Source organism: Varroa destructor, unplaced genomic scaffold (genome assembly GCF_002443255.2).
Source record: "Varroa destructor unplaced genomic scaffold, Vdes_3.0 BEIS01000006.1, whole genome shotgun sequence".
NCBI lineage: Eukaryota > Metazoa > Arthropoda > Arachnida > Mesostigmata > Varroidae > Varroa > Varroa destructor.
Window position 1 is genome coordinate 7273165 of NW_019211459.1, and position 26328 is coordinate 7299492.

Genomic DNA, 26328 nt, shown 5'->3' on the forward strand with positions numbered 1-26328 from the left:
CGGCGTCGCTGTTACTTCCTATAAAAAGCCACACACTTAAAAATGTCTTTGGCTTTGGGAAACTTTTAAAGAGAAGCGAGAAAGAAGAGGACGACGACGAAGATGATGACGCTAACTACGAAAAAGGAAAAAGAACACAGGCCGAAGGGAAAAGCAGATCTGAGAAAGAGGACTGTTTGTAGGCTTGCTAGCCATCCTGTCGCCTGAGTGCAAAGCGACGGTGAGTGTTAGAGCTAAAAAGGATACAAAAGACGAAAGTAGAACGAACTACAAACCACAACTGTCGATGATGCCAGCGTCAGCAGATGCTGCCGGGTATATAAGGCGACGAGAAGAAGACACGGAAAGCGTATCTGGCTAATGCTGGACAGCCTACGCTAGCCAGCTGCACAGCAGCAGGAACAGTGGCAAGGTAACAGTAGAAAACCTATATCCTTTGTATGAAGGAGGATAAAAGGCAAACGGAAACAATTCTTGTTAGCAGCAGAAAAAAAAAGCAACTAGATGGCCAAACAACGTAAGCGTCATGAGCAGCGTACAAACATATGGCAGTAGTTATTGCCTATACCACGCCGTATGATACTAGGCCACCTCGGGACATGTTTGCGTGTAACAAGGTATGGTACTACTGAGACGGCGCAAGTGTCTAGGAAGACAAGGAAAAAATAGAAATACGTACATACGAAACCCGAAGGATGGATGGTACTCAGCAAGGTTGCAAAGAACCAGTAGAATAGCTTTTACTCGAGGTAGATGTATCTGCATATTGTAAGAGCCGAAAGCTGCTTAAAAATAAATTTCTAACTGAGAAATTGAGGAACGTATAAGAATGACTGGAAAGAACAGAATCTCGTCCTGAATGTTATGCCTGTGAACCAAAAGGAAACGCTTGTATTTTCTCCTGGAACAAGTCACACGAAGGTTATAGAGATCAGTGCATGCAAAGCTAATATGGAGGTTTAAGAAACCAGTTAATTATGCACCGTCAATCAACTGAAGGAACGCTAAGGATTTGTAACCGTTCGGATCTCGTATTTATTCAACAGGAAACAACAAATTTGAGCACATTCTCCTGACACACCTTCGGATTGAGGCATCGGCTCATCTCTCTAACCGGCTATCTCTCTTCCACACACAGGGTACATTAGAGACCCATTCTGCTGCAGTTGTCCATTTAATCCAAAATGAGCTCGAATTTGATGGCATTAAATTTTACTTTAGGTTTGTTTTTGGTCTCGTATCATCCTTTTCTTCCAACCCACTACATTTTTTTTATTCGATTACGCTAGTTTCAGTATGCCAGTACCGTTACCTCGTAATAGTTATGCCAATTTTTCATCTTGATTAGCTTGCACTTTCACTGCAAAGTAACGTTGCTATTATCAACCAGCTATCGTATTAAAGTTATCGCATCACCCTATAGAATTTTTTTTTTGCTATTTCTAAGTAAAACTGATTGTAGCTTTCAAAATGCCATACAACTTTTCGGCCGGTAAAGGAATCTGGTTAAATTAATCGATTGCAAAAATGAGAAAGTTAAAAGGTGTTCTTACAAACTCGTGGAGCTTAAGTTGAGTGGAGTCTTAAAACGTGGAGCTTAAGATATTTAATCGTTTTCAATAGCAACTCGAGAGTCTTTTTTACAAGTTCACATTAGAACCTATGGAGATGCTTCTTGAAACATATCCTTCCAAATATTTCGATCTTACCATGCAATTTTTTTCCCGTTAAACAAAGCTGCACTAAAAAAAACTCGTTAAAATCATTAGAAACGTTTTCTTACGATGGTTCGGACACATAAACGTAGACACAGAAAAAATAAACGTAACGTTATTATTATTGCTTTGGCAGCATGCACGATGGGCTTCGCGATGTTGATTAAAAAGTTTTATACCAAATAAAAATGGCCATCCATCAGCGATGCTTACAGTAAATAATAATAATGGAATGATTGGAGTAATAAATAAACGACTGATACTAATGATATGTAATAGGTGCATTCTAATAAAAATAAAGGGGTGTTTTTTGATTCCATACATTCGATTCGATACAATAACTTCAAACATTTGCAATTAATTGTCTTCGTAAACTCTTTTCAAAAACAAGCATTTTTACGAAGCTTTATTTAATTTTTTAGAGGCAAATAAACTATACATTAGCGCAAGGTGGGACGTCGTAGGCTGCTGTTATGCTCACATAACACATATTTTTATGTAGTATATTTTGCTAGAAAAGTTTAGGACATACTCTTTTGCCGCAGAGCTGAAAATTACGATTTTAAACGATTCTTAGAAAAATCGGGGGCTACTATAGAAGCCTAGATCTCTTACCGAAATTATCTTATAAGGAATCAATAAAAAGCGAAAGATATATAGCAATTGATATTACGTAAATAAATCGTATGTATTAGCTAGGGTTTACATCATTTAGGCTTGCATAAATGATTCTTAGAAGGAAGGTTAGAAAATGAACATAACAAATTATTGTGCATGTATGATAGGCTAGCATTAAAAGAATGAAATTCCTGAATTCAGCGAATCTCAAAAATCGCTCAGATAAGCTGAAATAAAACTTGGTGATCTGTTTAGTTATATTTTACGAACAATTGTTGCAGCAAAGGCCAGTGTAGCTGTGGCTTGGTGTTACGTATATACACATCGACAGAGCTGTCGGTAAAACTGACCGAGACAGCGCGTTAGGTAAAAAAAAAGTACGAGAAGATTCGTTTTAAAGAAACACATATCGTATCACTAAAATTGCACTTTCTTTTGGGGCTAGTCTTTTTGGGGCAATCTTCAATACACTTCTCAATCAAGGTTAATATTTACCAGGTAATGGAAATGAACACACAAAATGGATTTTGCTTACTCTTCAAATATATCGCTTGCTTACATTTATTAAAAATTATATATATATATATATATAAAATATATTGAGAAATATTTATAGTTGCGGCATGCATTCGCCAGAAGCCTCGCTGTAAGTCCCGCACGCATCTATACTGGTTTATATATATATATATATATATATATATATATATATATATATATGGACATGGATGGCATCATATATATATGATGCCATCCATGTCTGGCGTATCAGTCCATAGTCCATATAATACAAGTACATACAAATGTAGAATGATATCTGTTCACTCTGCATCCATATTGATCACGCTGTTGCTGTAACTCAGCGCCATTATGCACTCATCCACGGTGATAACAACCTTATAGAGATACAAGGTCTTACCTTTAATTCTCCATAACTTTGTATCTCTACAGACGCCTTAAAAGACATTATCCCTTCGCAGACACTCAATTCGTCATTTTCTTTACGCAATCCAATAGAACCTATAACATCAGTTTAGCAGATCTTGGATATAGCTTCTGTTGCCACTGGAAGCTTCTGTCGATTTATTCGATCTATTGGAGTAAACCCCTTGTCAATCTACGTTCTACACTCAAGACATAGCTTGCAACTTTTATTTTGTACAGTGCAACCAGGTGATATATAGATGATATATTCATTCTTCTATTATTACTAGCTGACCCCTCATGTAGTAACATAGTCAGCTACCAGATGTGTCACAAATGGAATTATTAAAGACTTAATAAAAAAAATTCCCCTATCAAGTCTAACGCATCATTCGGAAACGTGCGCCGAACAAGCGCAGACTTCTGAGACAAATCTCAGTAGCTTGCTTTCTTCCAAAACACTGTCTGTCGCTAGTATAACAAGAGCTCATTTAACCTAACCTTAGTGCAGGACGATTTCGTTTAAGCTGAACTGTTGCCAACTATACTGCAATGTCAATATGACGGTCCTTATTTTGTCGAACTGAAACGACCCGTTACATCCGCGGTTGTAGATTGGAGTTTACTAACCATTCACGCCATTGGTCCCCCCGAATACGCCAATGAAATCGTCACAATATTTCAGACATTCCTAGAATCGTTTATGCGTTCGCGTTCAGGGGTGCTGATCCAGTTCCTACGAGAATCTGTCGCCAGCTTAACGTAACCCTTCCAAGTGTCGTCATATTGCCACGCCCTTATGTTCAATGTTAGGATCACTGGTGACAATTGCACTAATTCTCTTTAAAATCACGGTTTGCGCATTTGCTGACGGTCTTGGATCGTTTTTTGCTTGACTAAGAGATCAGCCCGATTCTTCATGAAGTGCAGGTACCGTCCGACGAGCTCTTTCGGCTCAAGGAACGTGGCAAGATGTGCACCAAATGACGCCCAGCGTTTTTCGCAGTTTGATTCAAGTCGACGGGCCTCGTCCAGCTCCTTCTCGGCCTTTTCTAACTTTTGCACTAATTGGGCCTGTCGAACAAAGAAAAACAAATATGCTGAAGAATGGATTTAGTAAAATGATATCTACTACGTCACATCGATCAACAAATGCAATTATGCGTTTACCTCGAAAACAGCTAGACAATATATAGGTATTTTTTTTAATCTAGGGAGTTTTTTTTAGCTCACTTTATGGTCAGCGAGTCCCTCAGCGCCAAGCGCTTGAAGCGTCGCTGCGGTCCGAGCAATGCGTAAAGCCAGCGCGACAACCAATGCGGCAATATCATCTACTTCACCGATGTAATTCGCCAGCTTACGCAGTTCACGTTCACGGCCTAGCTCTTCGAGACGCGCACGTAACTCAAGACCAAACGCATCATTGGCAACGATTTCTTCTCGGACAGCGGCTTCTTCTTGAGACAGGCGCAACCGGGTTATTCCGAATAGCTTCGCCGAATGAACCGTTTCAGGATCAGCCTGAAGGACAAAACGATCTTTTAATTAACACCTGAATTTTTCTACAAACCCTAAGTATGCTTTGACATATAAGTATGTTGGCGTGCTTGTCTATATATATAAAAGTGTATACTCATGAACCGGAAGCAGTTTAGTCGCGATTGCAAATAAGGATCTTCGCTTAAGAAGTAACTCATTATTACTGCGATCAGATTTATGTTGAACTGTTAAAGATGTAAGATTTAATCGTATCAAGTGTAAATACAATAGCATACATAGCGTTACACTCGCATTTAAACAGGCAGAGTTTTCATATTTGTCTCCATAAAGGGTGGCTATACACGGAGTCGAGATCAGAGATTTCTGTAAGCAACATACCTCGAGCGATTTTAAGGATGCTCGATTGTGCGGAGAGGTTGACTTCTGAAGTTTAACTGGAAGTATAGCAGCAACTGGAGTAACATCTACACTTGGTGTCGTTTCATCTTCATCATCTAGGGATGTTCCATAACCATCATCGAATCTCGTTTGCCGAGGGCTTGTCTCCTCAGATTTTGTCGTGGGAGAAGTCCTTAAAGATCGTCTCGAAGCGTCCTTGTTGAGGATAACGGCAGATGAGTTTCCGTTTTTCAGCAATTGGCTATTACTGTTTGCTTCGTATGGTAATTGTTGCGATAGCGTAAAAGGAAGCCCCAACGAAGGGTGTAGCGTTTCGCTGAAGGCTGTCCGACGATGCTCGTCTTTCGATAGTGTCAGTGCTATAGGAGCTGCGTTAAAATTTTGTTGGCGATGTGAGACGTTATCCAACGGCTTGTCCACGTCACTTGAGTCAGACCTCCCTGGTGAGCTGTACGCCGAGATTGGAATAAACACCATTTTTGCCATAACTAGCGCTGAGTCATTACCTCTTCTCTGTCGCAACTTCTCCGGTTTCTCGCGTATCGGTGGCGGCGTCACCATCGTCTTAAGCATTGTGCCAGCCGAGTTCTGTCGATTGTTATTGAGCTTAAACGTTTTTGGTGGTGGTCGTGGCGGTTTTCTAGCATCGTTGGACTCTCTAAGGCCGACTGCTGGCGGGCCTTCGGCATTCCAGTGAATCTCTTTTGCCTGCTGAACTAGGCCGTGGAGTAGTTCCGACGACTTGTACATCTTCGGCGGCAGTTCGGGCGGGATGTCGTTAACTTCGAGGAGCTTAACAGCCATAGGCTTCACTGGTGTGGGCTTCTCAGCCGTATCTGGTGGTTTGTCGCGGAACTGCGTCGGTCGCACACCAATGCTTTCTGTCGCTTGTCGTTGACGGAGGTAACTAAGTACGGCCTGTTTCTGAATCTGTTTCAACTCCGTCTCCGGCAATTTCGTTTTCTTCAGAGGATCCAGAAGTTTGCCATTAACTCCTAGTATGTCATCGAGTTCGCAGACTGTAGACTCCTCTACGAGACTAGACTTACTTTGTGCCGGTTGTCGTTGGTCCACTTGCCGTGATGTTAAGCCTTGAGAATACTTCTCTTGGCGGTCGAAATCGCTGCTGGCACTGCTGCTCACGGTAGCTCCCCGGTTGTTCGCCCGACTTTGCCCGAAGTACAGGACACTCTCGCTATCGTGGCGTTCCGCTGAAGGAATTTTGGCACTGTGCGCGACCCCTTCGCGCGTTGGAATAGGGAATCGTGAAATTACACGCTCCCCGTAGTTCCCCATGAGAACGGAGCCATCAAGTGAAGACTGTGGTGAAAGGCGTCCGGCATCAGCCACTGTTGATTGTCCCGACTCGAAGCCTGAACTCTGGTTTGAGCTACGTACAGAAAATGCACTTAGATCGGAATATGAGTCACGCCATTTCATCTCAGATCCCACTGAGTCGATATACGTGGAGGAGTCTGAATTGTCGTTAGTCATTATCGATTGCGAGTGACTACCCGCTTCTCCGGCTGCCCAAAGGGAATCTACAGGGGTATCTTTATCTGTTGGGCGGCCGCCAAGTGTAAACTGTTCCACTTGGCTGCCAACAGGATCGCTTGCCGATCGGGTATGCTTTTCTGTGACTTTAATTTGTGTATTGCTATTCACCTGCTCCTTACGACCTGAGGCAACCTCCTCGTAGATATCCTCGTACGATTTACGATTTGCAGCGTCGTCACGCTCGGCTTCCTTTTTCTTGTGACGTGAAAGCCACAACGCGGTATTTTTTTCTACGTTAACGTCGCTGTTTTTTAGAAGCCTGCTGGTGGATACACTGAAATAGTGTATTAGATGTTTAAGTATAGTTCATAAGTAATGTGGATATAACCCCCATCAAATGGTTCTTGTATGCCTTCGTCTTAGAGTACGTTACAACTTCCCGCAATGGAGCCCCTTTGGACATCGTAAGCCTGTAACCATCATATGTTCCTCTCGTTTTCTATTAAAAGGTCTTAAGGTACTTTCTTAAAAACCTGCTTCGCGAAGAAAAAAAAGTTTTGCGTAAATGTTTAGATTCGAACAATCGACCTATTTATGTCTGACTTAACTCTCAGGTCGCTAACATCTCAATCCCAGGTGAACCATCACATCGTTTTACAATAAGTGCTTTCATCATAGGGTTCGAACAGTTTAATGTTTTCTCTATTGAGAAAAAAAGTAATGCTGATTCCTTGAAAAATATCCTCAACTAACTGGCCACTAAGTAGCTTAGTGTAATATAACCTAGAGCTTAATCACCTCTGGCCTGCACCGGAATCCCTGACTAAGTCTGTTGGGCTGGATGTGATCGCCGGTTCGACGTTATTTGTCGTCGTGGGTGTTTCGTAAGCAATGAGGGCTGACGAGGACGCGGTAACGCGGACAATCGAGTTCTCTTTATCAACCGGTTTGCTGAACCCTTTATAAGGCGATTCCTTGCCTCGCTCGCGGGCGGCGAGCACGGCCAAAGCAGGCGTCGATCGTGAGTTGACGCCACAGCTGGATAGGCCGAACGGTGGTGCAGGAATGCTTAAGGGCTCCGAGACGGCCATCGGCGCATCCCAAGATGGCCGCGATCTCCTGGACAAAAATGAAATCGAAAGAAACAACATGCAACCTAACTGTTAGTATGAAATATAGCAACAGGAAAACCAGATGGTTCTTCATTGTCGATGAATAGTCTGACTGATGGAGGCTAACGATGCGCACGACATTGAAAGATAGGAAACCTATAAAAGTACTATTTGCTTTTTTGAGGTATTGGTGCTCTGCTCGGGTGTAAGGCTTTCTTATGATACAAAGAAATAAGCATGGTGATAAGAATATCTATCAGTAGATGATTGTTCTGCTAAGAGCGATAATATAACGAAACTCGAGAGCAGCTTCAAAAAACCATACTTGCACCTTTGTTCGGTTTACTGAATAATCGGCAAATCACAAAAACAAACAATTTCAGGCGGGCTTTCCGACGGGCATACTACACGAGATAATCATATAGGGGCCCATAATGTTCGTTCCGTAAGCGCACTTCAGGTCAATCTCGTGTACGAGTGTGACGGATGTACAACTTCCGAGACATCACTTCAGCAACATAACGATGACACCTTTTTCATCGGTTAGTATCGGTGAAGAATAAGGCCATATAATCATTCAAAAGTCATCCGAAAAATGCTTATAAGGGTTACGGATACTTATTAAAAAAAATTTTACTAGATATTTAGACGAAATATGGCAAATCATTATCTTTGTTCATGCAATTAGTAGTTCAGCAAACACTGCACGATGATCGCAATTGAATACAGAAACAAAATGTCCAGTTTGCGAAAATACCGTTTTGATTTGATGCCAAGCGCTCGTCCGATTGAGCCCAGCATAACGTCAGCTGATCGGCTTGTCTCCTTTGTGGTCTCCAGTTTGCCAACGTAATCGAATTAGATTACACAGATCGATTGTTTCCGAACGCCTGAAGTACGATCATTCCTCAAGCGTGCACTTCGCCACGGCATACGCTTACGTTCAAACCAATTTGATTCTCATATCCTGGACACAGACATTGCACTCGCTGGCGTACGTTCGATAGCAGAGCACCTGACCTTCTGCGCACTGAACACCATTGCAGCTTAATGATACCGGTGACTAAAAAGCCGCCCATGTAGCACATCAGCGATAGCACTGATCAAGTCTGGATGTTTCCGAAGCCATCTGACATCGGCAAACATCCAACAACAGATCACCGTATCCGTTGACTGAACGGTCACATTGCATAAGCATCCGCGCCATGTGACCGCCAGAAGTCACACAAAGCGAATCCATACAGGGACGAAATCACTATTCCTCTTACACTAACTACTGGTGCCTTAGACAAGTCGGGGAAAAGCACGAATGACAAGTGGTTTCAGAAAACGGAAACATTCACTCGTAGCACAAGAAGAAACGGTCTAAAATGTCTTCTTTGTTCGCCCCCCACGGAGCAGCTCGGGGCTTAACTTCTTGTAGCAGTAAAGAGTTAATGTCTGGCATTTAGCTCACTCGCATAAATAGAACAGTTATGAGCCAATGTGCATGCATTCAAAATTCAAGAGATCGAGTACAATTCGTTTCAACCTATCTCATAGCCCTTGGCCAGCCCAACAAATAGACCGACTGTTCTGGTCGTCTTCTTAGGTTTTGACTTTGTCCCGCTCATAACAATCTGCCCTCTACTACTAGTACTCGGTAGTGGAATCGAAGAAGTAGCTTGAATAAACAATTATAGATGAAATAGAGAAAACTGCCGTAGAACCATAAGCGTCTGATAGGAACTCTGTCTCTTTTTCAGCGAACTCGCAGCTCAACCCGCAATCTAGAGTTCGTCTTCACCAGTTTCTCTCTCATGAGCCAATGTGGTGAGGGGAAACCTACAAAAGCTCGCTACTTTAATGTTTGATTGGGGTCGGGTTGGGGGGGTAGAATTTTCGGTGTTGTAAAGTGGCGAGGCTGTCGTCCGACGGCCAATGGGAGAATACAGCTTCGACCTTATGAAATAAATCAGAGTACTTACTTAAAGTACAGTTGCCCATCACAGGACAAGACATTCGTTTAAACCTCATATGTATCTTGCCGCTGGTAGTATCTATCTACGCGTCCAATCGTAGAGTCCGTTTTGATCGACGCGCGTCTATTCGGTGTTGTCTCAGGCCAGCTTAGTCTTCTATCTTGCTTAACGCATTGACTCTGAACTTTCGAGGGGTTGTCGAACCCTTCAGTAGACCCATCTGACCCGATCGAGGTACATCTCGGAAAGACAACCAACCCGTCAACCGAAAACACTCAAAAGTCCGGGCTCGAAAAAACTAACCAAGTCTTTATTTTGTATTATCTATCTTTCTAACTTCGTGAAAAACGTGGTTAATCTTCTTTTTTTTTTTGGAAATCATGGAAATAGATCACCCTCAATTAACTAAACTAAAAATACGTGCCGTTGTGTTTTCTTTATGCTTTTACAAAAAACAGATCGTCTATATCAGTTATTATATCTTGCAATCAAGACAACATAGCATGTTTTCATTACATTATTATCATATTAATCACCATGGTAAGATACTGCAGCAACGGGGCGCACCACCCGTTTACGATACGATGTGGAAACGGGTCATTGCTAGCGATATAGAATGAATCGGTCACCCCCCACGCCTTCGTTCATCTAACCACTCTCAATGAAATGGAGGGTGCCCGATTGTAAATTCGTCGTAAAGGGTATGGACGAACACAGACATATTGTAACCATCTGGTAGACATCGGTGATATTTGCTGAACATGGGCGAATCTTTCGAGCGAGCTTAACTGAATCAATCGATCTTCAGCCATCGACGACCAGCTAAACGATGGTAGCACTTTAGCAAGTAATAACCCATAGTCAAATTTGAAGCTAATGAATTGAAGCAAATCCCGCGCTAGGAAGTTCTACCGGATTCGGTTGCGTCTAGCCGGGACTGCCTTTAGCGGCGGGCGGTAGTTCTGGCCTTTGACGATTTGGGCTTCGAGAGAGGGCTGGGCTGAGGATTGATACAATATCGATCTTGACGGTACCTTGAATTCCACCTACGCCTTGACACTGCCAAATTATATTAATTTTGTCTGCTCCCTTTTGTCGCTTGAATCATCTGCCTGCTTATATCGTCCGATTCACAGCGTTGTATACATGACACGGTGTACGGTTTGAAGGTCAGCCCTGTCCATCGAACGGCTACAAACGCTTATAAGACTGACGAAATGTTAAAAAAAAATGTCTTTTGGATAGATGTATTCTAGCTGTAACAGTGTTTTCTGCTGAGCGTCAGACCCGTACACCGTATTTATAGCTTGAGTAAGATCGATGAATTTTTTTAAAGATCGACCTTGAGCTTCGCATAACGTTTGGCTACTTACCTATTTCTCTACGAAGAAAAGGCCCTGATATAATTAATTACAATAAACTTGTACCAACTACTGCGCGTAGGTAGAGTTCGTCAATTCAACAGTCTGACAATGGCAGTTGTGCTGCCGTAAAACTGTCCTAGAGACGTACTTTTGTTTAAGGTGTGTTGAACGGTCCGCCGTATCGTTTACGCTAATGGCCATTAGTTAGTTTATATGGTTATGGGACGTTGCGGTTCATACGAAGAAAAGATGTCTGTATGTCTTCTAATAATCACTGCGAGCAAATTTTTTCTCAACAACACATGCGTTTTTCAGATACGACTTCAGATACGACGGGTGGAATCTTTTCGTCCATTGCATCCCACTATCGTTCTTCGTTGCCCGATATACTATTGACGTAACTAGTCGAGGTGCAGCTTCGTACAGATATTGCATTAACGGCCTCCGCGATTTTTATAGTTCAAGTCGTTTGTCGGGTACTTAAATAGACGAAAGGAGACAAATAGGCCGCACTGTTGTATGTGCGACCAACGACGCTACCCATAATAAATTAAATAAACTTAGCCTTATTTTCTGTTTAGGACTTTAGAACTGTTCCGTTTTTCTATACGAATGTACATCAATACATTGTTCCTATATTTCTAAGACTTCGCTAAGCAGAACTAGTTGTTCCAACGAAATATATACACGTATTAAAAGTGCCATTCCTGACGATTATGGTTGTCCTACATAACGCTACGATTATAGCTTCAATTTAGGATCCAACCGGTGACAAGCGTGTTTTCTTCTACGTGCAAATCACGTTTTGCGGTACTGGTAACTGTAAATTCGTTGGAATATCACTTAAACGCGTACAAAACATTTAGAAGATGTAAACAGTCTTCAAAAGCTAGTGATTCGATCTTGTCCGAACGATCCCATTGGCAATTCGTGTTAGCCTCCCTAAAACGGCTGTTAATTTTTCCATTAGAAGCTTTGTTGTAACTAAAAGTCTTTATCATATCTATAGAACCTATTTTGGGCTTTACAATTCGCTTCGTAAATATTTTTCCTAGATTTTTCAATAGCCGCATAAAAACTGGCAATACTTTAGAACGCCAACTTGGCGGGAAAAAGTTGTTCATTTTTGTGGATGCCCGTCCAGCGCGGAGAGCAACAAATAATAGCTGACCTTTGCTCCAAATCCAAACGTAACGCACTGTTATTGGCCATGTTGAGCTCGTTGTTTTTGTTTTAAAAATTGGCTTTCGTCTGGTTCTCGCCCGTGAACGCATGCCCATCATGACAACAGTCCACCAAAGCTTTCCCCAGTTCTGACGCATCGTCTATACATATATACATGTGGTTGTTTAGACATTACGTGCTCGAGATCGGCCTTTCTTTTTTTTTGTTCTGTCATTTCCAGCCAAAGATATAATTCCTAGTCACTCAATCATTTTGGTTCGGTTCGCTGAAAGCTTTCGATTGGTGCTAAGGAAGAGCGTGCGTACATAGAAAAAAAATATTTCAAATGTTTTCTCTACGAAAATGTCCCTAAGACGTATGGAAGGAAAATTTAAAAAAAAAAAAACGAACTGGGTCACCGTTAAATACACAAACAGTAAAAGCAAGACCACATATATTAGACGACATTATGGTTGAAAATGGCGACAATATCGTTCACCGACATTTCTAGGGTTCGCCAGCAATCGGCGTTAGTATTTGGTGCGTTCATGACAACGGTTATTGTTAGCAATGTCTGTGTCACGTGAGGTAAGATATCGCCCTGTTCTTTTTTTAGTTAGCAACTACTCTTCCTGATGTCCGGCGCTTTTACGTGGGTTGTCGTAGAACGCCTTACGTTCGACTGAATCGGTTCTTCTCGTCTATCGAAAACATAATTTTCAGCTATCTTTTCTATAATACATATATATTCTACGTTCGGTAGCCCGCTGTGGATCTAGAGCATTTATATGCATACGATTCAGTAAACGAATGCGGAGTGTGCATGCCGCTTCGCTGTGCAGCTGTTAGAGGCAGGACTGCGATTGCCAATCTGCCGTTAAAATGGTGTGTGCACCCGTTGCAGAAAACAAAGGAAAAACAGATACTTCATGTACGATTTGCATTATATTGTAAATTTGACCATTAATGATCATAGCGGTGCTATGATTGTATTATGTGTCCCTTTTGTGTTCGATCGATAGCAGGCGAACCGTTGACGCCGCTGCTATTATAGCAGTGCGCATATGTGTGATAGCAGAGGTAAACAAGCTCGTGACCATTACACAGGTCCCGTGTGATTTCGACACATCTAATGACATTCCTGTAGCAACAACGCCAACGACTCTAGACTAAAACGCGTACGATTCAATGTAAGTTCGAAACGGTCGTCGTCTTCCTCTGAGAAGTTGAAAAGTCGACCACGGCTCTTCGGGCCAGATGATACAGAAAAAGCAACCGGAGCTATTTGCCCGGCGACGTAGATCCTCCACCTATTGCCAAATTAGCTCATACATGAAGTTCCGTCGAGCCTGTCGGTACGATGTTTACGTCTAGTTGTACTTCGGTTATGCTTTACTTTTATTTCCTTTGTCACCGTTTTTGTTTATTAAGCTTGACGCTAAACGGTCCTTGCCCTCTCTCCTGCTATCTATCCATGCTGCCCATGTTCAGCTCGAACGTGCTGCCAAGCGGAGACCAACGGCGAACCCAACAGGTACGCAAGCGATCGCAGCAATTCATTAAATGCCTTAATTACCATTAAAAACGGTCGCGGTGGGCATCAGTCGCAATTACGGCTAGCCTGATCACAGCAATAGAATTTCACCAGATTTACATCGCTAATATTTTCGATTTGTACAGTAACGGTAGATGGCATCGCTTGTTGTGCCGTCCCGTCGGGTCTATGTCATTGACGTAGATGCGTTTACGTAGTGTGTGGTCTGTTTCTCTTGCCGATAATGGTGTTGGCCTGGCCGCCGTCTTACGTGTATTTGTTATTTGCAAGTTGCATATGGCCTAGTACTGTTGTTATGTTACGAATGTGGGTTTTTCTAAAAAAAGGAAAAAGAGCCCACGGGAAGGAAGTAAATTCGATCACTAGCCGAATGGCCGGCCAGCTGTCAATTCTGCCGCCATCGTCACCATTTTCTTCCGATTTTTTACTCATCAAAACATCGATCGGCTTTTATTGCCGCTGCCACTAGAATTCGTGCGAGATGTCGCTATTTAAATCGCATTATTATTTCTATGCATAGCGTATAATTTCTTCTAGGAACAATCGACGAACCGCGACAACAGCAGGTCTTCAATCAGCCGCGGCATTAGATTCTTATAGACGGTCCGAATGTTATAAATTTATGGATAACATTATTATTGCTATACGTCAAGACACGCTTTCTACCGCTACTACTTTTTCTTCGGTTTGATTCAATTCAATGGCGACTTCTGCGTTTGTCGTTTTATCAACCAAGTGAGAGTGCAGCGACCGTACGTTTTTCTATAGGCAGCGTAGCCTTCGCCGCCGACAGATTTCTCCTCTTTGTTATCATGTACATCAGCCGAACGACCTGAAAGCGCTTTGGCTAAACAATGCATGTTGACCGTTACTGACTTCGATTGTGTTGGTTTGCCGTAATTTTACAGCAGAATTGAAATAAAGCATGTCTACTACCCCACAGTGATAGTGGTTGGGGGTGGAAATGGGAAACGGAGAGGTGCGAGCACCGATTTTCACACTCACATATCTGCCGATTCCCTCCCCAGCAATTATTCTTGCTATTCATTATTAGTACCACGATTAAAAGTTTAGTGCCTCGTTAGATTGTCTGGTCCATTTGCGATCGAGCCCGGTCATAGCTCTTCGCTTTACTAACTACCATAGATTGACTGTGACACGCAGAGCCGGTAAAGCAAACACACACGCACGCACGCACGCATACCGTCAAAACATAACGACTGCGTCTAGTTGTACTGTAGTATGAAGTATAATGAAGTCTTCGTCGGATATAGCGTTATCCACTAGAGGCGCTCGGTCGTGCCATTGCTGGTGACGATACGATGTCGGCAGGCAAAGTCAACGGAACAACATCGTTGGCCGTTATCATAGCAAGCACACGATCACACAATATATTAGAAACAGCGATAACAATCGCCGCGAATAGCGTGCATTTTGGTATAAGTTCTTCTTTTCCATCTTTGTCTTTTCTCTGTCCCTCCTACCGTTATCGTAGCCCTCGACAAATATCATCGTCGACACCGGCAATGATTACTAGCGAAAAACGGTTTGGCATCACTGATACTTGTACAGTGATCGACAAGCCCGAGTGGAAATTAGGGTTATTGTGACTTCAAGAATTGTGGTTACGCCGGTGACGGCGCTAGGGGGGCTGCGCCGCTGTTGTTATTTCTACGTGAGATTTTTATGTCTTCATAGAAGAAGCATAACGACAACAAGGACGACGGCAAGGGTGACGCAACTAACTTCACAGAGTTAGAGGGCCGTTATTGAAATTCGTTCGAATGGAACCTGAATTCGCCAATAAAGAGCTAAACCAGTAACGGAGCCGAAACAAATGTTTTTCTTAAGGCGATACAAATTTCATCATAAGTAAAACACTAGCGTTTGAGCATAATTAAGTGGGGAGCAAACAACGTTAGGCACCCCGCTCTTATAAAGTGCATTTTAAACCAGCAATCCAAGCTTCCCCGTATAGCTTCATCGAAAACCGCTACTCATTCAAACTTCTATCGTCTCTAACTCATGTTAATGCAATAACCATACAAATAATGATCGTTTAGAGATGCTCTTTTATATCAGACTGCGCTGATATAAATGACTGACAATTCTGATTCGTACGCTCCTGGCGACAACAAATCTAACACATACTGATTGACTATATTGATAAATTTGCAAGGATCTTCCCGATGCGTTAGTTGCTCGTAACATTTTGCAGGATAGGACAACGCAGCCACTAGAAAACAGAAAAGGCCAAAATAGTACATGATTAAATAACGGGTCTAGTCGCAGTACCACTGCTAACAGCGTTATAGGCACTCGATGCCGCCATTATAGGTGAGAGGTGTTTCTGCGGTTTCTCATTCCTATGTGTTGTTGTGCATGTTTGCTGGTGGCACTGTTTTTCAGACGTAACGTGCAAATAACGTCGGTATGTGTCGAACGCACATCTTGCTATCATATCTCCTGTTGTGTCGGCAGGACAATGAGATCCTTTAACAATGTTTTTTTACAGCTCTGCTATACATGTACACAGCTGCGCTATAATAGCATTATTGTTCCATTTGTGCATAGTGTAATTATTATCATTAGGTTGTGCTGATGATCCCAAACGGAGCCATGATGGAAGCGATAGCTTTTACCTCTTTTACCTTCCCATTTTTTTGGGGTCTGCATTCTGTTTTTCCGTAATCCAGATGATGACCGCCATCTACCCCAACTGACTTCACCAATAATTCACAACACTGTAGCTGCTAGCGGCCATACTACTACGGAACAGTCTATACTAGAAGGTAACTGCCCCGTACCCGTATAAGGGACACGGGGGTACAAAGCGTGCAGTACGAAGCACGAGCGAATGAATCGAGGGGGCGCAGCGTTACTAGCGGCCGCAGTCACAGACGCAGTGAGAATATAAACATCAACAACTGCAGCAGCACTTCGTTGCTGTGTTTCAACATTCTGTCATTTTTGCTTTTTAACGTCTCGACGAGCGTCACCCCACGGAGGCAGCGGCTACAGGCGGTAGAGACTGATCGGACATCGTCAGTCTCATCTTCATGTTCGTGACTCGAATTATCGTTGCCAACTACTACGGCAGCTGCAGCGATGGCGCCATCGGCCTCATCGCTGTCAACGCCACCAGCAATAGCCGCACCAACAATACTGGTCGAAGTAATAGTCGTAGCATCAATGATCAGGAATCACGACTTCAGCATCATTGTCGCCGCTGCGGCAGGGCCAGCAGGGGCGGCTGCGGGTGCGCTTAGCTCGAGTCCCGTCGAATAGATTGAACAACCACTAAAATGTGTAACCCCTCACCTCCCTTCAACTCACCACTCTCCCCCCCCCCCGGTTCGTTTATCAAGCCGTTGTTGTGCTTTCTGCATAATGCCAAACTATTCCAATGTGTGATAGTGGATAGGCGGTGACGTCAACAACAATACCGGCAAGACCAACAAGCAAAATACGCAATGAACAGCTTTGTTTTCCAACATCAATAATAATCTCGTTATCATCATAAAACTATTCGCATAGGCTTCGCGATCTCTGGCGTCGTTGTTGCCTGAGCCCGAAACATGGGCTCAACCCACTTTACTTGAGCCCACCGTAACAGTTTGGTCGTATCGTTTACAGCAGAGAGAACAGCGGCTGTTTCAACTTGATCATTATCTCTTTCTGCCAATTCTTCTACTATCTCACTGGTTTTTAGTTTCTATTTAAGCAGTGACGTTTTTATGATATATTTATACCTGTAGCAATGATAGCTAAATACATACTGTCATCTACTATTTTCTAGCGGTTACTTTTCTATCCGATTGATATATGCATTTTTCGTAATTGATTTCCAACAAACTTTGCACTAACGATCAGTGATGAAGTTGCTAGAAGCAGATTATTGACTAGTTGTGGTACGTCCATGTAGGAACAATGTATGGGACGAAATTGATTGCCAACAGGAAACTAAAGTTCCTTGAATTCACATTAACCGTAGAGTTTTTCGAGGAGCAGGATCGTTATCCATCACAATTCTGTTGTTAAGCTGTGTTTTAACCTTTAAAGTTATGTCTAGGTTCGTCTCATTCGCCGAGAGATATACACACGACTTTTCGTTGCATTTGCTAGCTTCACCCCCAAACCTGTGCCAAGGCACGTACAGCTGCTTAGCATAGCACACCTCAGCATAGACTTAATAACAATACAAAAGCACACACTTGATCCGTTAGACGTTCCATTGAAGCACCTTAACCACTATTATTTCAAACGTTTAACAGTATGTCTAAGAGCATTGGCCTTTAAGGCTTTCAATTAGACGTGCCCCACGCCCATACAACGATGACTAGCGTCAATAGTAACCATAACACACTATTTACTATCTTCGACCCACCGTCCAGCACCTATTTGATGGGCTTCGCGTGTTGTTCTTATGTTTTCCCGTAGCTAAGAAATCGGCCCAGCGCATCACTGAGCAGATCTGCCGCTAACGTACGACATGTATAGACACATATGCGCGGCACGGCGTACGTCTTCGGCCGCCAGCCCGTATCTGCCAAACGGAAAACAATTCAGGGTTTCCGCTGCTGCAAGCGAATGAAAGTTACGCCAGGGTCACAGAAAAGGGAAGCACCAATTGCAGCAAAGAGGACCAGTACGGCCTTTTAACGTACAAATCATACCGTCAGACATCGAAAATGAGTTGAGGCTGCAACTCAGTGGCCAGCAACCCAGCGATGAGACCACTATAAGAGATGGACGACAACGATTTTGGCGAAACGAAGATGGCTTCATTGCGATACACTTTGCATTTGTCTTGCTTTTCTAACGACTGAAGCACTACTCCATTCGAATAGATCGTTTTGCTTTGACCTTAGATCAGTTAACTCCCTATCAGTTGACGCACACGAATTATTCTTACTATAGAATACTATATCATATAGCTATTGTGACACTGTGTAAGTATAGCGGTAATTATAAGTTGTGAGAAAATGGATGCAGAGATAAATATTTAGTTTGTGTACATTATTCGTACACGCGTAAACAGGTGACATATCGTGTATATTTAGATATTCAAGCGCATTTGAAAGCGCCTATCTTTCCCACTTCACTACAAACATAGGGGCGCAATTGCGGGATAAAACTAGATTCCCTGTAGTTTGTTTGCCTGCCGAGCAGCCGGGCAACTTTTTAAATTGTCCGCGCGAAAAAGTCACTTGATGGCGCTAAGCTTAATCTTTATTACAGTTGTGTGTAAATTTATCTTAACATGCACAGAATAACTGGTGGCCTGCGGTGGCGCCATTCAGTAGTTTGACCGCATTCACTTTATGACCTAGCGTCCACTTGCGTCCAAAATGCTTAAGGCTGTACTAACGAGAGATCGCATGGACCAACTGCCATGTCTGCACAACAGCTATCCGGTAGTTACCGCTTTAAAATTTAATGACCCCATGAACAGCCGATAAAGGGAGCAACTAGTAGATGCCAAAAAAATAGCTTACGAACAAACGATTCGATAAAGAAAAATTGAAAAATCTAACTATTACGTCCGCTAAACTTGAATGAGATAAACAGAATTATATTGTATCTGTAAACAATCTTCACGAGCCAGGTCTTCTCATTTCATGATCGGGTGTGATCATCTTCTTACATGCAGTATACGAATTGTTAAGAAGACTTCGAACAGCTTCGCAACGCCTCTTGACCGTGAAGTGTTACTGACATCACGTAAGCGACCTTTCGTGATTGTTTGTAGATGATTCGAGACCCAAAATAGGCTAAAAACACCCTTCCGCTTAAACAAACCAGTGCATTTTCTACTCGCCGAAAAAACTGTTTTACTTTCTATCATGTGTTAAACAACATCCTCCTATCAGAATTATTTAAAAATTAGATAAATAGAGACAGGACAATGTGCCTAACCAAGACTTTTTCGTAAAAAGACTTATGGATGAATTGTTACTAAGTGTTTTTCGATTTTGGCAATGTGGTGAATGACGACAATATGTGTCGCTATCGGTACGCCGCCTGCGTGCCAGATATTTTCCCCATCGATCCCGTTATTGTTGTAATTGTTACTATTATTGTTATTGTTGTTGTGGTTATCGTGAGCGTTACTGAACCACTGGCTGGCATGAGCTGAAGTTTTGGGTGAGCAATTGTTGGTCATCGTGTTAGTCGGTCTTTCCACTGGTGGCCTGACCAATTGGTCAGATCAACGGATTGTTCGATCGGAAAATCGTTCGATTAAGTATTTCGGCCAAAAAAATCTGAGCTCTTCCCAAGCGAGGCAAGACAACGTAAGCGACGAGAACAACGAGCAGACAACAACGGAGCCTAACTGGCCCGACCAACATTTTGTGCCAGTGGACATATTAGCAGACACGACAAGAGCCATATTGACATGGGAAGGTCGCTGCCGCCGTCGTCGCGCTGGGAAATTGAGTGGCTAGGTCTATTACGAGCAACAACAATATGAGGCACAAATGGCTAGAATAGCGGCAACGGCACAAGACGACGTTGGAGGGAAGCGAAGACTAGAGATAACTGTGATAACAACAACAGTGCGAACAGCGGCATGAGCCTCAACAGCAACGGCGTGAACAATAACAACACACACGAGCAAAGCAATAAACAATAAAACGCAAAGGAGTAGAAAGAAAGGTAACGGTAGCATCTATACGACACACAGTCATTCATTCACGTTATTTGGCAGAACATTAAAGGACGACAGAGGAACGATTTCCTTCTTTCATCAATTCGCTCCCTATCCATTCCCCCGTCCCAGACACGATGACGATAGACGACACAAAATTTCATACGCTCAATGTGATGTTATAGTATAGAACGCACTATATGTATATGGGTATAGGCATTGACATGTAACTAGTAGGAAAGCGCGAACGACGACGCCGACAAAACGAAACAATACAATCTACTGTTACAAATCGATTGACACACGCAACATATGGTATACGGGACGCCGCGGCCGCAAGGCGACAGATACCCAGATATTGTTGTGTAGATTCAGTACAACAAAGGAATAGCACTCACCATGACGACGACGACAAGTAGCCAGTGACTCACTGTACTCTATCGTCTATCCTCCACCCCCAGCAGCTCCCGTTGCTCATCCCCCGACCGCCTTTTCCAGTTTCTTGGACAGCTTCTTCTTCGTATTTTTTTTTTTACCTGTTCCTCCCGCTCAATAACAAGAACAACAACGAGCTGGTGAAAACAAGGAGCGAGCGTGCCACGTCGACGCGTGCAACGACGACGACGACGACGATGATGCCACAGGCACCGATAACAACGATAATAGCGCCAACAACAATAAACAATGTTCTGAATGCCAGCGACAGTCACGACGACGACGAAAAAGAAGCCACAGACGTCAATTACGGTCAGCAGCATCCGCGAACAACAACGCCATGAATGGAAGAAGCTCGTTCGTACAGACGGACAGAGCATTCTGCCATTGGCAGTACGCCATTCGCCAACCGCCCGCCCCTATGATTCGCCCCAGACCATATGTCGGCCTGTTTAATGCAGAGATATATGTGTGACATAGTGACATAGTATCTAAAAAAAGTACTACTCCTCGTTGGTATGAGAATTACGGCGACGGCGAAACGAGCGCCGCCAGCAGTAAGCAATATTATCGTGAGCATTCTTAGCGTCCTATACAGCGGTAACAGCGACATCGATTAGCAAAATGGCCTGTGTATATGTGTATCGCAGCCAGCTGGTGTTCTTTCTCGGCGTCAGAATAGAGAACTCTGGTTTCTGCGCGTTCGCGGACGGTGGCAGCCGCGCCGTCGACACTTTAACTACAACTACAAACCGCCGCAGTCTGCCGTACCCCCAACAGCCGCAGCCAGATAGGTGGATGGATGAGGGGGTTCGTTCTTGTTGTTTGTTTTCTGTGCGTTCATGCTTTACAGTCACGCTGCCGTCGAAGAATTGACGGCAGCATGGACGCCACGCGACATTAACTCAACTTGTTTGTTCCCGTTAGCGGCGATCAGAATTACTGCCATATCTGTTACTGTTCCAGTTCACTGCTGTTGAAGTTCGTGAGTAACAATAACGACAGCATGGGCCAGATCAGATATCGACTGAATAGAAATAAGTTGCTAAATAGCGAGACCTGCTATGCTCAGACTCACACGGGCGAACGAGGCTATCGGAGGACCCGCACTTTCTTATTAATAAATAACAAAGGAAATTTGCGCCCAAGGACACAGACAAGAGGATAGCCATTTAATTGGAACGGACTAAGAGTAGCGACGTAATGCCTTGTTCTGCTGTGAAGTTTTCTACTTTGAAGTTTTCTACTTTGAAGTTCCGTGCCTAGCTCGGGTCGAACGAGTAGCGGAGCCACCGTAGAATCGTATCACGCTACGTATGTGAAAGACGTAACCGTCTTTAACTGCTAGTTTAGGTAAATTACATCGATTTCCAATACGGTTAATTGTTGGTTGGGAATATGATAACGTCTTTTGTCTCGTAATCGCTCAGTTCTAGCAAAACGGCGCTCGCCGGCGGTCTGTAATGCCTCATGGTTATGTATATATATATATAAATAGATTAACGCTGACCCGTAGTGTTGTATTGTTTCGTGTCCATCTTGGCAAACCTGCTATTTTTTGGTCTCTTGTTTTTAGCGTTGAATAAGTAACGACGATGATAGCGAATAACTTATTATTTTTCATTGATAAAATTAATTAACCTATTAACTTATCGGGCACACATCACGAAATGCTGGCGGATAGCATTGTTTATATCAGCAAACAAACCCTATCTTATAGGCCGTTCAGCAGGAACACAAACTTAGAATAGGATGTATTCGCTACGTGCCATAATACCATATCCGGCCTAACCTTTCTATCAGCGTAGCAGTATGTACACTATCTATGCAACTGTGTATGCCGTTATATAATAGACCTAGACGAAACGGACTGATCTAGCAGAGAACAAGCATTGTTGAACTAGATGCATATCAATACGTAAGGGGTCTTTTTGATCATCTAATTTTTTTCTATTTATATTCACATGTGACCGATAGGTTTCTTTTACAGGTAAGAAAACCGCCGTCCTTTGGGACGCGTACAAAGCGGAACTCTAACCAATGACCAATCGTCTGTTGAAATAACTGACGGACAATACAGTCTGTCACATTTACGCCGAGGTAAGAGTATCATTACTAACAACGGGAGATGCCGGCAGGCCATTGGCACAAGCTAATCTCTACACCAGGATAGTGTATAGTATCTACAGCAGGCAAAAAGCATTTAGCTACTTAGCGCACGTCATTTTTACGAAGCCAACAACGCCACCAACAACAATATCAACAACAAAGACAACAATACTAGCAATAGCAACGATAACAAATTAACTGCGTTCGTCATATTAGCATGGTAATCACTCCTTCGATGGGGTAGTTCTTATGATCAGCGTGCGATTTTGTATGGCGCGTCCTGAATGGCTACCCCATCTCGGCAACTACTATGATTACTATTGTACTGTTGCTTCGATCTGGGCATCTATCCTACCGCTGGCACCATTGCAGCGATGCGACGGACAACATAACCAATACTGGACCGCAACAGTGGTCAAAGTAATTTAGCATAGATCACCGCTTGTGCTGAGCGTTTACTACGAGGACAGCTGTACAACTGCGTTGGCACGTCAAATTGTCTTTCATCGTTTATGCTGCATCCATTGAGGAAGGTCTGAATAAACTTTCCTTTTTTGTTCGTCGTCTGCTTCTATAGGCACTCGATCAGCGCGACCAGACAGTCAGATAAGGTCGAATCAGCAGACATTCTTGTCGCCCGTGGTACCCGCCAGCATCCACCGGCGGCCTAAACAACATGGGCTTCGCATCAGCCGTCGTTGTCGTCGTCGTCGTCTTCTGCTGCTGCTCTAGAGGAAACGCGCCGGAGGAGCAACTACTCTTTCACTTGACAATCTGCCATCTGCTGTTTTTCTTTTTGGGTTGTGGTCATTGAATAACACTTAGGCAAGCGCGAGAGCGATGATGACTGTGCTGATTGTAGTTGATGCCTTTCAACTAACGAAAGAAGAACGGACGAAAGTCTCCGTTTGAGGGAAACAGCCATTCATGAATACCGTTGTATGTTTGTATTTATGTGTGTAAATAACAAAACCGTGGCCCTCTCTTCTGGCAGCAGTGTCCGTATACCCGCGAGTATGTTGTTCAGGGTAAATGAATGGGTTTCCACCAGGAGCGGGCCGCCGTTCAATAAAAAACAAACAGCCAACGCTATCACTGCGTTACAGGACTGCACCATGAAGCAGTTGGTTCAATGTGTAAATGGATAGGAAACGGGTTTCGGTATCCTGTCTTAATTTTGCTCTCCCTTCGCTGATTTCGGTGCTTTGCGCCGGTTCCATAATACCACCGTATAAATTCGCAAAGCGTAGGTGAGCATCTTGCTCTTGATCTGAGTAGGGACAGAACGTAGGAAAAGCAGCGGCGCGAACGTGATCCTCAAGATTTTGCAGCAAACTCAAATCAGTGGTTCAGCATGGCTCTTGTACCGGTAGTACGATGAAAAGCAACAGAGTGCTATCTGCCCTAGCACGACCTTACGCCACCACGAACGGGGGTATGGATAGAATAAGTAGAGATAGAAAGGCTGGATATTTCGTTTGTTCCGAAACGTTGTTGTAGATGCACGGGCTAATGGCCATAAGCAAACTCCATCGCCTCGTTCAAAGATGAAGACCATGGCCCAATGAGTAATGCTACAATCTTAACGTGCTGACACTGCGCGTCCAATGGGGAAATTTCACGGAAACTTGGCGCACTGTTAATATACTTTCGTCGGATATGTGCACAATGATAATATGGGACACTGTGCAAGGGATGAAAGGATCAATTCGTGAAGGCGTAATTATTTCCCAATTTCCTCCACAGACAACAACAGAAACAATCCAATCAGTTGATTTACTATGCAAGTGTTCCAATCTTTGTGAGCCATTTCGATATACGACGTATACCGTCCAACTTCGATTTTAAATGGAAAGCAGACATTCATTGGATGTTTATACAATCATCTCTGTTTCTGGGTAAACAATTTCGGATGAATTTCTTGGATGCTTCCAATCACGGGCCGAAAATTGTATTTTACCATAGCCCTTAGCTTTGGAGCTTACATTGAGTTTGGAATAGTTCTAATTGATCGGACACGTGAAAACCCTCGTGCGTTTACTTATTATATACACACATATCTATTGAGCGCCATATCCAAATGTAGCGCAGAAGCGGCGGCCGTTATGCGCTAAGTTGCGCTTCATTACTAAACTTACTATCATATATACATAAACATATATGTTTTCGAACGTATAACCAATTTCAATGTTGAGTTTTACTTGTATGAAACTTGTTGTTCAACTTATGGCAGTGTGCTAAGTTAGCGGGCCATCATGCAGCTGTCGTTACTGTGGCAGCATTATGAAGAAGTACGTACTGCTCCTGTGTACGTACAGACAATGGTATGCCATAGCAGTACGCATGCAGTACCCAAGTAGCATGAACCGCTTGCGTTTTGTATTCCGCAATTATTTATAGGGTATTTCCAATTCTAAAACGCTGCTGAAATGCTCACCTTGTGATACTGATTAGTTAACATGGTTCATACCATTAGAGAAAATACGTATGTTGCCCGCATACATAATCTTTGGTCGAAGCTAAAGTTTACGCGTGGGGGTAGTTGCAACACAAACGATTGTACCGAAATCAGTCGCTTAATTCTGTGGCATGTGTTTGTAACAAGTAGATACATTGATTATACTCGCGCGGCTGCACATACCGCCCCATCTCTACTCATACAGAAAGTCTGCCTAGAGATAAGCTAAACTGTAATAATTTAAACCGAAAAAGCCAGCGTCTTTGTTTCCACAGTCGGCCAGTTTTAGCCTTTTTTGAGAGCCTTTCAGTGTTTTTATAGATATTTCCTTCCAGCGACAAGTGTCGTCCGTACCTACACAAGAGCTACAAAACAGAAATACTACTTTAGCGGCCTTGGGCACACCTTGCATGGACCGCGCAGTGTCGAATCGACCTATCGGGGTTACTGCTATACAACCGGGAAGGTTACAGAAAAAGTAGGCAGAAGACTAGCTGCAAGAACATACTTACAGGCCGAAATGCTCAAAACAAATAATTTAACGCCAACGGTAGCGGGAACAAGCATTGGGCGAGGAAACACGTCACCATGAGCTGTAAGTGCGTAATACTACCGAAAAAACTGTGCGGCACAGATAAAACAAGACAGCAGACAACGATCGAAGCCCTTTTTCCTGTGACGTTCTTTGGTAGTTTAACTGGATCGGCTTGCTACCATTCATACGTACTTGGTTGTAGTTTGCTATGTATATATTACACTATATGTCGTACTGTTATGATCGGCTTTTACAGAGGAAGTATTCACTGTCGCGGTGTTACGAGTACTACACACGCCAACGGTCAATGGCGCTAGTTGTAGTCTCTAGAGC

General features: G+C 43.2%; 1 protein-coding gene across 1 annotated transcript in view; it reads right to left on the reverse strand.

Moving 5' to 3' along the window:
• Nucleotides 1-2858: 2858 nt before the first annotated feature.
• The window catches only part of LOC111252601 (uncharacterized), a 62717-nt gene continuing 39247 nt past the window's right edge, over nucleotides 2859-26328 (reverse strand). Inside the window, exons 8-11 of the mRNA XM_022810778.2 lie at nucleotides 7449-7769; nucleotides 5133-6984; nucleotides 4488-4775; nucleotides 2859-4328 (exon numbers count right to left, since the gene is read on the reverse strand). Coding sequence (XP_022666513.1) covers nucleotides 4104-4328; nucleotides 4488-4775; nucleotides 5133-6984; nucleotides 7449-7769 — 2686 coding nt within the window. The 3' untranslated portion in view covers nucleotides 2859-4103. The remainder of the gene's footprint in view (nucleotides 4329-4487; nucleotides 4776-5132; nucleotides 6985-7448; nucleotides 7770-26328) is intronic.